We start from the raw sequence: 12,218 nt of genomic DNA on the forward strand, positions 1-12,218 counted from the left end.
GATTCAATATAATGAATATACTGCAAATTAACTGCAAAACTACAGATTCAAAACCGAAATAATAAATTTAGCTAGTAACTGCATATTTCATTACACAAAATAAATTCAGATTTGTAGAGACACAGATGCCATATTATACCCCCCCAAACTGGCACAAACAAGGGGATAATATGACATCCAACCCTAACTTTTAGAAAAAAGTGTTAACAATTAATATAATAGGAAATGTATTGTCACATGACAGTAATTACAACCCAACAAACTATACAAAGACGACCTATTTAGTTCTATTACAATAGACTTCAGTTGCTTCCCCTTCTTGGCTTCAACTTATTCACTTTCTTTTTTGCTTTGCATCTCCAGCTGACTTTCAGTTACAATACTTTTGTCCCTTCCATTTGAGGCCTGATGATTTGAAAGGAAGTGATGATGAAGACTAACACCATCTGTATCACCAGTGAAGGAAATTACCCTTACACTTGAAGTTTGAGGTGGTTTTTGACTTTGCAGAAGTCTTGTTTTAGATTTTGACACAATTGTTGGCCTTGTAACTATATCTAGATCAAGTTTAGAGAGGTCAAAGTCAGTGAATGGACTTCTTAGATTGATTGTGCACAGATGGTGTAAGCATGAATACAAATTTGAGTCTTGAACACTCGACTAACTTGTTTGCCAAGATTGGGGTGATGTTAGGTGTATTTCTTCTTCTGATTGTTGCCTCACACTATCATCTTCATCAACCAGATGTCTTGCATTTTTCCTTTCCCTTTTTGCCATGGGCGACTATTGTTAACAAGTAAAAACAATTAGATGAAGTAAATTTTAGTATTGTTAACAAGTAAAATAAGTTAGATAAAGTAAATGTTACCTTCTCAGAACCCCTTGCATTATGATTTGCCTTTTCATAGTTGGTGCAAGTCATTACTCTCCCTTTTCTTGAAGCTGCCCATTCACCTTGCCTTTTGATTGCCTCATCTTTTTGTTTGGTTCTCTTGATTTTAGGCCTCCCAGCCATCTTGACTAACTCAGCTGGTTCCATTGCTTGTGATGGATCTACCTTCTAGAATTTTTTACCCCTTATGGCTGCAACTTGTACTTGTAGGCAATCAGATATGCTTCTTTGTTGTACCACCATTGATTTCATTCATAGGCTACAACTTTTTGTATTGCAGGTATTTAATTGCATGTGGGCATGAGATTCCAGTAAGATCCCATCCCCTACATGTGCATTTATTTTACCACCATATTTACAATGTGCTTATCTATCCCTTTCCTGATTTCATAACCATTGTCACCATTGCACTCCACATAACAAGAAGAGTTAGCTATCTTCAAGTACTCATTGTATAGCTTCAAACTATGTGGACTGAAATCATTTGCCTATGACCTCACAACTTTCTCCCTTTCCCTCAACTGGTTCATTAACTTTATCCTTATCTCCTCAAGCATTTTAATAATTGGCTTTTACCTTGCTTCAACCATCCATGCATTCATAGATTCAATGAAGTTATTCTCCACTTTTTGGTTCTTGCACATAGTATCAAAATAGGCTCTACACCAAGCCTGATGACGATACTTTAACAATGATTCAACAGCTTCCTTACTCAGTTCACCAATACTCTTCAAATGGTCCTTGAAATCTTCCTCATAAGAGCTCCAAATACTCCACCATAGCAACTTCTTGAACTCATCTGTCCTCCATATTTTGCACAAGTTCGACTCTTTGTGCTTCACACAAAATCTATGGTGTGAATCAGGTAGCACATTCTGTATTGACTCAATTAATCCCCACACGATAAAAGTGAATTGTTAGATTGAGTGCCCGTATAGATTACTATAGAACTTGGTTCTTTACCGTGTTCCTTAAGCGTAAAGTAAACAAGCAATAAAATGAACACAACGATTTTTACGTGGAAAATTACCCGGCTCAAAAGGTGAAAAAAACCATGACCTACCACGTAGGATTTTCCAACTCCACTAGAACAATGAGCCAAAATGTATCAATTACAAGACTGTATTAAATACTCTCCAGTACTCCTACTACTCCTATTTGATTCATAATTTACTCTTACTTGTAAATCAAAACACTCACTCCAACTCACTAATTGTTTGTGACACTTGATTACAACTCAATTTCCTAAAATACATTCACTAGATTGACTCAGGAAGAATACAAGGCAAGTACTCAACACAAGTAAACACTTTATGATTCTTTAGTTGATGTGTAAAAGTATAGTTCATAAATCCAAAGTCGATCCTATTTAAAACACAACTTGAGATCTTCTAGGAGTTCTATTCATAGTCAGCTTCCTCTTTGATTGGACTCCTACTGTTCCATGGATTCCACAAGCTTTGGAACTTTAGTCTCTGACTGAATTATCCATACCTTCTTGAGCAATGACCCTTATCTCTTATCGTAGCCATCTTTCACCAAACTTGGACCTGGGTAACTTTGAGATAAAGTTACTGTCTTGTACAAGCGTACAAATATCTCTTATAAGGAGCCGATTCTTTCTCTTGAGGAGCTGGTTCTTCAGAACAATTAAGCAGCTACGATGAGGACCTGGTTCTTTGCACATTTAGTCATACTTTGTTAATCATCAAAACTTTAATACACAACAAGTTTCCCCTTTTTGATGATGACAAGCTTTATATATAGCAAAACCATAACAGAACTAGATAATCATATCAAAGAACCAGATAGTCACAACAAGTACGATTGATAAATATGTATGTTCACAACACTTTCCAACCTTATCTTCCCCCTTTTGGCATCATCGAAAACACAAAAAAAATATTAGACATTAAGAATAGACAATGTAAGATTCAAGGCCAAACAGGCTACAACACAAGCTTAAGAAAGAGAAAATAAACTAAGTTGATGATCCAATATAGTACAAAGCAGTAAAACAAAGAATTATGAGACAATAAGTAGTGTCAAAAGAAACCCAGAGCCTTGTCTTCATCATTAGAACAAAATAAACTAAGCATACTGCAAACTACTCAGACTAAGACAAAAAGAACAAAAGATAAGGCATCACTGGAATAACAAAAGAGCTAAGTATACTAGGAAGGAACATGTTCATGGGTGAGAAGAAAATGGGGTCAAGGCTTTCACTAGTGTGGCAATCTATTGAGCATGAGCCTCCCCGTCTCTTCTGATATCTTCCCTGAGTTGCTTTGTTTCCATTCTCAGCTCATTATTGTCTTCACGAAGCATGACATTCTCTTCAACAACCAACTCCAACCTCTTGCTAAGTTCTGCAACCCTACTACTCCCAAGGAGAATAGTAGATCCTGTGGGTCCTCTAGCCTTGATCTCCTCATATCCACACTACTTGAGGTTAACAACATCCGAAACGTCATTGTGGTTTCCAAACTTAAACTCAGGTAAGGCAATGTTGAGCTTGTCAAATAACTCAATCAACATAAAACCATATGGCATATCATGCTTGGGTTTGGAAGTATCTGCAACTCTTTCCATTTGCTGAATCATTAGGCTAGGAAGATTGATAGGTCTACCAGTGTCAAGCAACTCCATCACAACCATGTCCAACAGAGTAGCTTCATGCCTTTTTTTAGATCTCTGAAGAATGCACGAGTTTACAAAATGAAACAAAAACTTATGGAAGGGAGTCATATCAGTCTTGTACACTTTCCGTGGAGTATCTAGTTTAAAATTTTGGGAGAACTTCCTGGTGACCATAATGCCAATATCAACATCATTTTCTATGGCTGGCCACTTGTTCTTCAAGTAATTGTCAAATCCCAAAGAGGAGATATTTAGAAGCATCCCTAGCTCCTCAACATCAAACTCCATGTCCAAGCCCCTACCTTACTCTTGACTACCTTCCCATTAAATGTGAAATTTGCATAGAGCTCCACCACAACAGGAACACATACTAGGGGAAAAGTTTGACAAACATGTGCTTCCACCCCTATAGCTCAAGTTTTTCAACCAGTTGAGCCATCCCTTTCTCATTAGTGTTCGCAAGAATCTTCCAATTTAGCACTTTTCTCTTTCTGAACTCTCTGAGTCGATCAACTGCAGCTGACACATTCTTTCTTATGTTACCCCTACCGGTCCTTATAGAAGAGATAGCAGGTTTGGTGACTTTGGCACCTCTTTGGTGTAGCAGACTTTGCTAGCAAGGCAAAGTCAGATTCATCTTCTACATCCATATCAATAATAGGTTCCACAATTGAAGCCTTATTCTTTGGCTTCTTTATACTTCTGGACTCCTTGATGATTTGAGAATCAACAACCTATCTTTTACTCCTTGTGAGAGGAGTTCTGGAAGGAGGAACCACTCCTTTCCTTGTTGAGACTGCTAACTTTGTAGCTTTCACAGGGGTCTTCCTGGATTTTTTCCCTACCTCAGATAGTGGCACATCATCTTCATCACTGCTAACTTCTTCATCTCTAGTTAAAGGAGTAAACAAAGACCTAGGTTCTTGAGCCTTTGTCTCTTCACCTATTTCTTCTAAAGGGGCTATGACAGTGTTTCCAATTGTCATGGAACCTTCAGATTCCTCATTTACATTCCGCTCTTCTTCCTCACTCTCTTTATCACCTCCTTCACTCTTACTTACCTTTGCTTGATCCTCACCTTCAATTTTTGAAACCTCCTCTTTTTTACTATGATTTTCTTCTTCTGCAGGATCATTAACCTGTTCACCTGTCTTATCCTCTGTATCACTGTCCTTCTCATCTCCAGATGCTCCCTCATTCTCACTCTTTTCTTCTTCATTGGCTATATTTTGAGCATCATGTTTCTGATGACTGTTCACAGCTTCTTCTTCTTTTTCACCCCCATCATCTTCCTCATCCTCAGTCCAACTAAGGGAAAGACCATCAAAAGCCTCATTTTTCATAGGTTCATTACTTTCCCCCCTCAACCACATGCTTCACAGTCGTCATGTCTAACTCCTTCCCCAAATCCCCTGCACCCTTTTCTACAGTGAATTTCTCCACTTATGGCTTCTCACTCATGGGTGGGAGAGTATTTAGGGGTGCATAATCTATAGCAGACAACAAAACCTCTAATTTGGAAGGAGGATGTTGTACCTGATAAGTAGTAACTTTCGCCGATTCCCCCTAAACCACAAATTCCAGGGCTACAATGTCACCCTGCATAGCAGCATTAGACACTTTCTTGATAGATTTTCTTGGAGTGTCTTTGACCTCTATTGACTTAGAGGTATTTTTCGTAGGAAGCTCAGGTGCATGGGTAGTTGTTTTTAGAGGAGGGGATACAGTGGAAGTGGGAATGATGGGAACAACATGAATAGTAGGAACATGGGATGATGATGTAGGTATAGTGGAGGATATCAAAGGAGAAGAAGTAAGTATGGGTATGGGTTCTCTTAATGGCTGGGCATTTTTCTTCGATTTGGGCTTCAAAATTTTGGGTTTTGCTTCAGCCTTGGTTGCTGATTTAGCTTTAGAAGGTGTTTGACTGGCTTTAGGCATGGTGATCAGATGAGAGATTCGAAAAAAGAGAAAGAGAGAATTAGTTTTTGATAATTGCTTTTAATTCTTGCTTAGGGTTTGAGAAAAACAGTGATGTTAGAGAAGCTGATCATAAGAGCCTTTTAAAAGAGTTACTCCTGATTTGACTGGAAGAGATATGGTGATCGAATTTGAGTTCTAATGGGACTCTTATAATGGTTACTTTGACTTGTAGGATTTCAGGAGTAATCGATCTCGAATTGCACTGTGATTCCCCCTTACTTTTTGATAGAAGACAATTAGAAGTGATGCCAGCACAATTAAAAGTCTGAGCATAGCAATACTTTTAGAATATAAAGTCCTAGTGACTTAAGACAGTATGGCACGTACCTGAGTTAAAGAACCAGCTACTTAGCAACTCCTTGTTTGTTTCTGCAATAAAGCTTCATCACTTCATATTAGTATCATGCAACACAGTTATCAGCCAGATTTTCAAAGAAAGTGTGTGAGCTTAATACAAGCACAAAGCTGAATCAAACATATTTTACTTAATTATCTACATCTTATTGTGCCTTTTCTAACCAATCACTGGGATTCAACTTAGTGGGATGAGTTGATTAGACCTAGTTCTAGTCTATTTCTTTCAAACTAATCCCTACTAAGAGCTTTAGTAAAAATATCAGCAATTTGGTCTTCAGTTTTACAAAAGTTAATTGAAATATTCCCCTTTTCAATATTGTCTCTGAGAAAGTGATGTCTAATGTCAATGTGCTTGGTTCTCTTGTGCTGACATGGATTTTTAGCAATATTTATGGTACTGGTGTTATCACAAAAAATGCGAACACAATCAATAAATATACCATAGTCCCTTAACTATTGTCTTATCTATAGCAACTGAGCACAACAGGATGCTGCTGCCATATATTCAGCCTCAGCTGTAAATAAGGCCACTGAGTTTTTCTTCTTGGTTCCGCAAGATACCGGACAAGAACCTAGAAAATGAGCTATTCCTGAAGTGCTTTTCCTATCAACATGAAAGCCTGGATAGTCAGCATCAACCTAACCAACTAGATCAAAACTATGCCCTCTGGGATACCATAAATAGAGGTCAGGAGTACCCTTGAGAATCTTAATATCCTTTTGACAGTCTTTAGGTGGGATTCCTTGGGATTTGCCTAAAATCTTGCACATAATCCCACACTAAACACTATATTAGGCCTGTTTGCTGTGAGGTACAACAATGACCCAATCGTTCCTCTATATAGTTTTTGTTCCACACTTTTCCCTTTTCATCAAGGTCCAGCTTTATTGCAGTTGCAATGGGTATGTCAATGGACTTAGAGGAATCCATGTTGAACTTCTTTAGTAGGTCTTTGATATATTTCTCCGGATGTGTCATGGTTCCAGTAGGTGTTTGCTTGATTTGCAGTCTCAGAAAGAAGTTCAATTTACCCATTATACTCATCTCATACTCATTTCCCATCATCTTAGCAAATTCTTTGCACATTACTTCATTGGTAGCCCCAAAGATAATTTTATCCAGATACACTTGCACAATAAGAGTATTTTTCCCTATGGTCCTTAGAAATAGAGTGTTGTCCACATTTCGTCTTACAAAGTTGTTGGCAAAGAGGAATTTTGAGAGCTTTTCATACCAAGATCTTGGAGCATGTTTCAGTCCATAAAGAGCTTTATCCAGTTTGAACACATAGTCAGAAAATTCTTCACTTTTTAATCTAGGAGGTTGTTTGACAAACACTTCCTCCTTCAGGTGACCATTCAAAAAGGCACTATTTACATCCATCTGTTATAAAGTAAACTCCATGTGGCCAGCAAAGGCTATCAACATTCTTATAGCCTCCATCCTAGCTACAAGTGCGAATGTTTCATCATAGTCAATGCCCTCATCTTGATTGTATCCCTAAACCACTAGTTTGGCCTTGTTCCTTGTGATATTTTCTTGTTTATCCAACTTGTTTCTGAACACCCATCTGGTACCTATGACAGTTCTGTTCTTAGGTTTCTGTACCAGGTGCTAGACCTTACTTCTCTCTAACTGATTTAGCTCCTCTTGCATGGCTATGTTCCAATCTGGATCATTTAGAGCTTCTTTGATGGTCTTAGGTTCAACCTGTGAGAGGAATGCTGTGAGTGCACATAGATTTCTTAGAGAAGACCTGGTTGTACCGCTGCATTTGGATCAGAAATGATATTCTCAAGAGGATATGAATTTTGATGCTTTCATGGTCTGATCTATATACCCAACGGAGATTCACCGGAGGAGTGACCCAAAGGAGCAGGCTCAGTAGGTGTGGCTTCATTAGTATGTTCAATAGTTAGAGTGGTTCTTTCTTCTTCTTGTTTCTCATGGTCACTGCCAATTTCCTTGTGTTTTACATATCCATCTTCATCTGATTCCTTTGTATCTCCATCACCAGTGAATACTATGTCATAATCTTCATCCTGCAAACCTTTCTCATCCAATTTGTTAGATTCATAAAAAAATAACATGAATATTTTCTACCACACATATAGTTCATTTATTAAAAACCTTATAGGCCTTACTATGTGGAAAGTAACCCAAGAAAATTCCCTCATCACTTATGTCCTCAAACTTACCTAGAGCTTCTTTTCCATTATTATGCGCAAAATATTTGCACCCAAAGTCTCTCAGGTGAGTGATGTTGGGTTTTCTTCCTCGAAGTAACTCATAGGGAGTTTTCTCAATAATGAGTTTGACCATGCATCTATTTAGCAGGTAGCAGGCAATATTGATCGCCTCAACCCAAAAATTCTTCGGCAGTCCACTAGTAATCAACATGGTCCTCCCATGTCTTCTAAGGATCTATTTTTTTCTTTCTATAATCCCATTTTGTTGTGGAGTTCTAGATGTAGAGAAATTATGGTAAATGCCATGTGAGCCACAGAACTCGAGAAATTTTTAATTTTCAAATTCAGTTCCCTGGTCAGTTCTTATACTTAAAACATTACATGCTAGCTTTTATTGGATCATTCTGACAAATACACAGGAAACATCAAAGGTTTCATCTTTGGATCCCAAAAACAAAGTCCAGGCATACCTGGAGAAGTCATCAACAATCACAAACACATACATCTTACCTTCTCTGCTCCTTATTGTCATTGGTCCTCATAGGTCCATGTGAAGGAGTTCGAGAGGTTTAGAAGTACTTACAAACCTTTTAGATTTAAAGGATGACCTAACATGGTTTCCTCTAACACAAGCATCACATACCTTGTCAGAGGTGAACTCAACTTTAGGTAGCCCAAGGACCAAGTCCTTTGCTGCAAACTTGTTGAGTTGAGAGAGACTGACATGTCCCAGTCTTCTATGCCATAGGAGTGGATCATCTTCCATTACACTCAAACATGTGTGCTCACTCTGGGGAAGTGACATAATCTATATCTTGTAGACATTGTTATGTCTCTTGCCCTTTAACACAATTTCATCAGTATCAAGCTTTGTGACAGTGCAAATTTTGGAATTGAATTTTACCTCATTTGTTTTTTCGCACATTTGATAAATGCTAAGAAGATTGTGTTTAATAACTATCACATAATACATATTTTTTCTAGCATGAGAGAGTGACTTGCCAACCTTTCCAATACCTGTTATCTGGCCCTTTTTTCCATTTTTAAATGACGCACTCCCTCCTTGGAAGGCTGTCAGTGAGAGAAAGTTTTTCTTTTCTCCAATCATATGTATTGGGAATCCACTGTCTAGATACTAGTCCTGATTATTTCCTCTCACCTTAGCATGGATCAATATTCACAAGTTAGTTTTGGGAACCCAGACAAGCTTGGGACCTTTTTTGTTTGAAAATGGATGAATCAGATCCCTTCTTGCCCAGAAAGGAAGAGGGTTAAAATCTATTTTCTTATTGAACTAAATCCACTTAGTATGGACAGGAGACTTAACCTTTGGCTCCTCTTCCTTCTTCACGTTTTTAGCAATACCAAAGGTGTTTCTAAACTGAGCATGAACTAAAGCAGGACAAGTGTCTCTAAAGTGTCCTACTCTTCCACAATGAGTGCACATGTTATTATCAATAATTCCTACATACTTTGGGTCAAACTTAGGAACATGTTTTCTGTAGCTAATTCCTGATTTATTAGAGCTATAATTTTCATTCAGACAATTCAAGGCATCAAAAGATCTATGCCACTTGCTTAGTCTAGAGAATTCATAATTAGCATTTTCTAGGTTTTTATGCAGGACTTTATTTTTATATTCAGCATCACAAAGATTATCATTAGCAGTTTTTAATTCCTTTTCAAGCTTATCTTACAGATCACTCATTTTTCTTTGCCATGTACATTAGGAGACTTCTCGTTCTTAGGAGTAAGCTCAAGAACCTGGTTCTGAAGGTCTTTGACCTGTTTCTCTAAACTAGCTTTGTCAGATTCAAGCTCTTTAATATCAAGTTTGACACAAGAAAGGTTACTTATTAGTTGATCATTTTCAATACTCATTTTATCCATCTCATTAATTAAGGTCACAATTATGGCCATTAGTTTTTTTTAGACATAAAATGAATATTTTCTTTCAAGTCAGATATACTTACCTAATTTGCTTCATCTTCAGTTTCTAAATCACTCATGGCCATAATTCCTATCACTTCTTCCTCTATTTTGGATTATTCAATCTCCATCAAAGCCACTTCGATATTTTCATTTCCAAAGTTAGTTTCAAGGTCCTCCATATATCATGGGCAGATATGTAAGAGGAAACTCTGAGGAGAGTATTTCTAGGCAGGCTTTTGTATAGCAAGTCCTTTGCTTTAGCATTTTCTGAACTAGTTGACGATCTTTCTTATCATATTCCTCTTCTCTTTTGTTGCACATGTTACCTTCACTATACAATTTGGTTAGGAGAATTGGTCCATGACTGACACTTATCCATAGGACAAAGTCAGTAACCTGAAGAAGTATTTCCATACGTAGCTTCTATTCATATTAGTGGTGTTCATCAAACAAAGGAGGTCTTCCAATATGCATTCCAAGTTGTATTGGGGATTCTCTCTTCATAGCTTTGTGTTCATCGATCACAGAATATAGACTTATAGACTCATCCTCCTTTTATTCCTCTTGATCACTTCCACTGTCCTCATATGCTGCCAAGAGTGCCTTCTTCATTGCTTCAGTAAATCCTTTGCCTAGGATTTTTCCTTTGTTGGAACCCTTTTCTCTCATCTTCTCCCGTTTCTCTTTTTCAGCTCGTTCTTTCCTCCGCTGAATTTCCCACATTGGACAGTCTTTGACTATGTGATCTAGCTTGCTACACTTGTAGCACCCATCATAGTTGGCTTTATCGATCTGCTTGGGCTTACTACTGGTTGCATCTCTCTTGGATGCATTTTTGGAATTCTTCATAAACCTCTTGAATTTGGCAAACATTGCTAGATCAGGATCATCATAGTCAGATTCATCATCCTCAGATGCTTTAAGAACCAAGGCCTTATCCTTCTTTAGTTCTTTCTTGCGCATTTCTATCTTTCTCATTTCATGAATTATTAAGTTTCCAACCAACTCATCAAGTGAGATTTTGTCCAATTTCTTGGCTCTTAGATTGTAGTGATTTTTGATTCCCATGAAGCTGGAAGAATTCTTAGAACTTTGCGAACCAACTCTTCTGAGGCGAACACCTTTCCAAGTAATATCAGTTCATTGTTTATTATAGTGAACATGGTCATCATATCTTGGATGGGCTGAGACTTCTTCATGGAGAAAATCCCATAGTTTCTTATGAGTAGCTCAATCCTTGATTTCTTTACTTGGTTTGTTCCTTCATGAGCAGTTTGGAGTGCATCCCATATCTTCTTTGCATTAAAGCACACATAAATTCTATTATACTCATCAGGACCAAGTCCACAGATAAGGATTTTCTTAGCCTTTGCATTCTTCTCCATCATTTTGAAATCTACTGCCACAATTTTGGAGTGGTCCTTAGGAACTATTTCATTTTGCGCATTTTGTTAAATAGGAATCAAAGGACCTTGGTTCACTATGGTCCATATTTGATCGTCTTCGGCTGTTAGGAAGTCTTCCATTCTTGCTTTCCACCAACTATAATATTTTTCATTGAACAAGGGAGGCCTAGTAGTTGATTGTCCTTCATTAATTCCTGGTAGAGCACTCATCTTACTTCCAATATCTCTCTAGGTGTTAGCCGTGTAAATGAGAAAACTCGCTCTGATATCAATTATTAGATTGATTGCCCGTATGAATTACTAAAGAACTTGGTTCTTTACCGTATTTCTTAAGCGCAAAGTAAACATGTAATAAAATGAACAAAATGATTTTTACGTGGAAAATCACCCGACTCAAAAGATGCAAAAACCACAACCTAGCACGTAGGATTTTCAACTCCAACTCCACCAAAATAATGAGCCAAAATGTATCAATTACAAGACTGTAATTAAATACTCTCCAGTACTCCTACTTCTCCTATTTGATTCACAAGTTACTCTAAATTGTAAAGCAAAATACTCACTCCAACTCACTAACTGTTTATGACACTTGATTACAACTCAATTTCCTCAAACACATTCACTAGACTGACTCAGGAAGAATACAAGGCAAGTACTCAACACAGGTAAATACTTTATGACTCTTTAGTTGATGTGTAAAAGGATAATTCAGAAATCCAAAGTCGATCCTATTTAAAACACAACTTGAGATCTTCTAGGAGTCCTATTCATAGTCAGCTTCCTCTTTGATAGGACTCCTACTATTCGAAGGATTCCAC

At 37.6% G+C, this 12,218-nt stretch overlaps 2 protein-coding genes across 2 annotated transcripts; both read right to left on the reverse strand.

Annotated features, from left to right (window-relative positions):
• Nucleotides 1–4,266: 4,266 nt before the first annotated feature.
• On the reverse strand, nt 4,267–4,905 carry LOC138869259 (uncharacterized). The gene has a single exon (XM_070146861.1). The coding sequence runs from the start codon at nt 4,903–4,905 to the stop codon at nt 4,267–4,269; it is 639 nt and encodes a 212-aa protein (XP_070002962.1).
• A 6,129-nt stretch (nt 4,906–11,034) lies between these two features.
• Nucleotides 11,035–11,610, reverse strand: LOC138869260 (uncharacterized). The gene is made up of 2 exons (XM_070146862.1): nt 11,466–11,610; nt 11,035–11,423 (listed from the first exon to the last, which is right to left on the reverse strand). The coding sequence occupies exons 1-2, from the start codon at nt 11,608–11,610 to the stop codon at nt 11,035–11,037; spliced, it is 534 nt and encodes a 177-aa protein (XP_070002963.1).
• Nucleotides 11,611–12,218: the final 608 nt, after the last annotated feature.

Source organism: Nicotiana sylvestris, chromosome 5 (genome assembly GCF_000393655.2).
Source record: "Nicotiana sylvestris chromosome 5, ASM39365v2, whole genome shotgun sequence".
In the NCBI taxonomy this organism is placed as follows: Eukaryota; Viridiplantae; Streptophyta; class Magnoliopsida; order Solanales; family Solanaceae; genus Nicotiana; species Nicotiana sylvestris.

Excerpts from the sequence above, each read along its gene's own strand:
- LOC138869259 (XM_070146861.1), bottom strand. The coding sequence starts at position 4,905 with ATGTGGTTGAGGGGGGAAAGTAATGAACCTATGAAAAATGAGGCTTTT.
- LOC138869260 (XM_070146862.1), bottom strand. The coding sequence starts at position 11,610 with ATGAGTGCTCTACCAGGAATTAATGAAGGACAATCAACTACTAGGCCT. Across the intron at positions 11,424-11,465 it reads ATGGACCATAGTGAACCAAG|TTCCTAAGGACCACTCCAAA; the intron begins GTCCTTTGATTC and ends AAAATGAAATAG.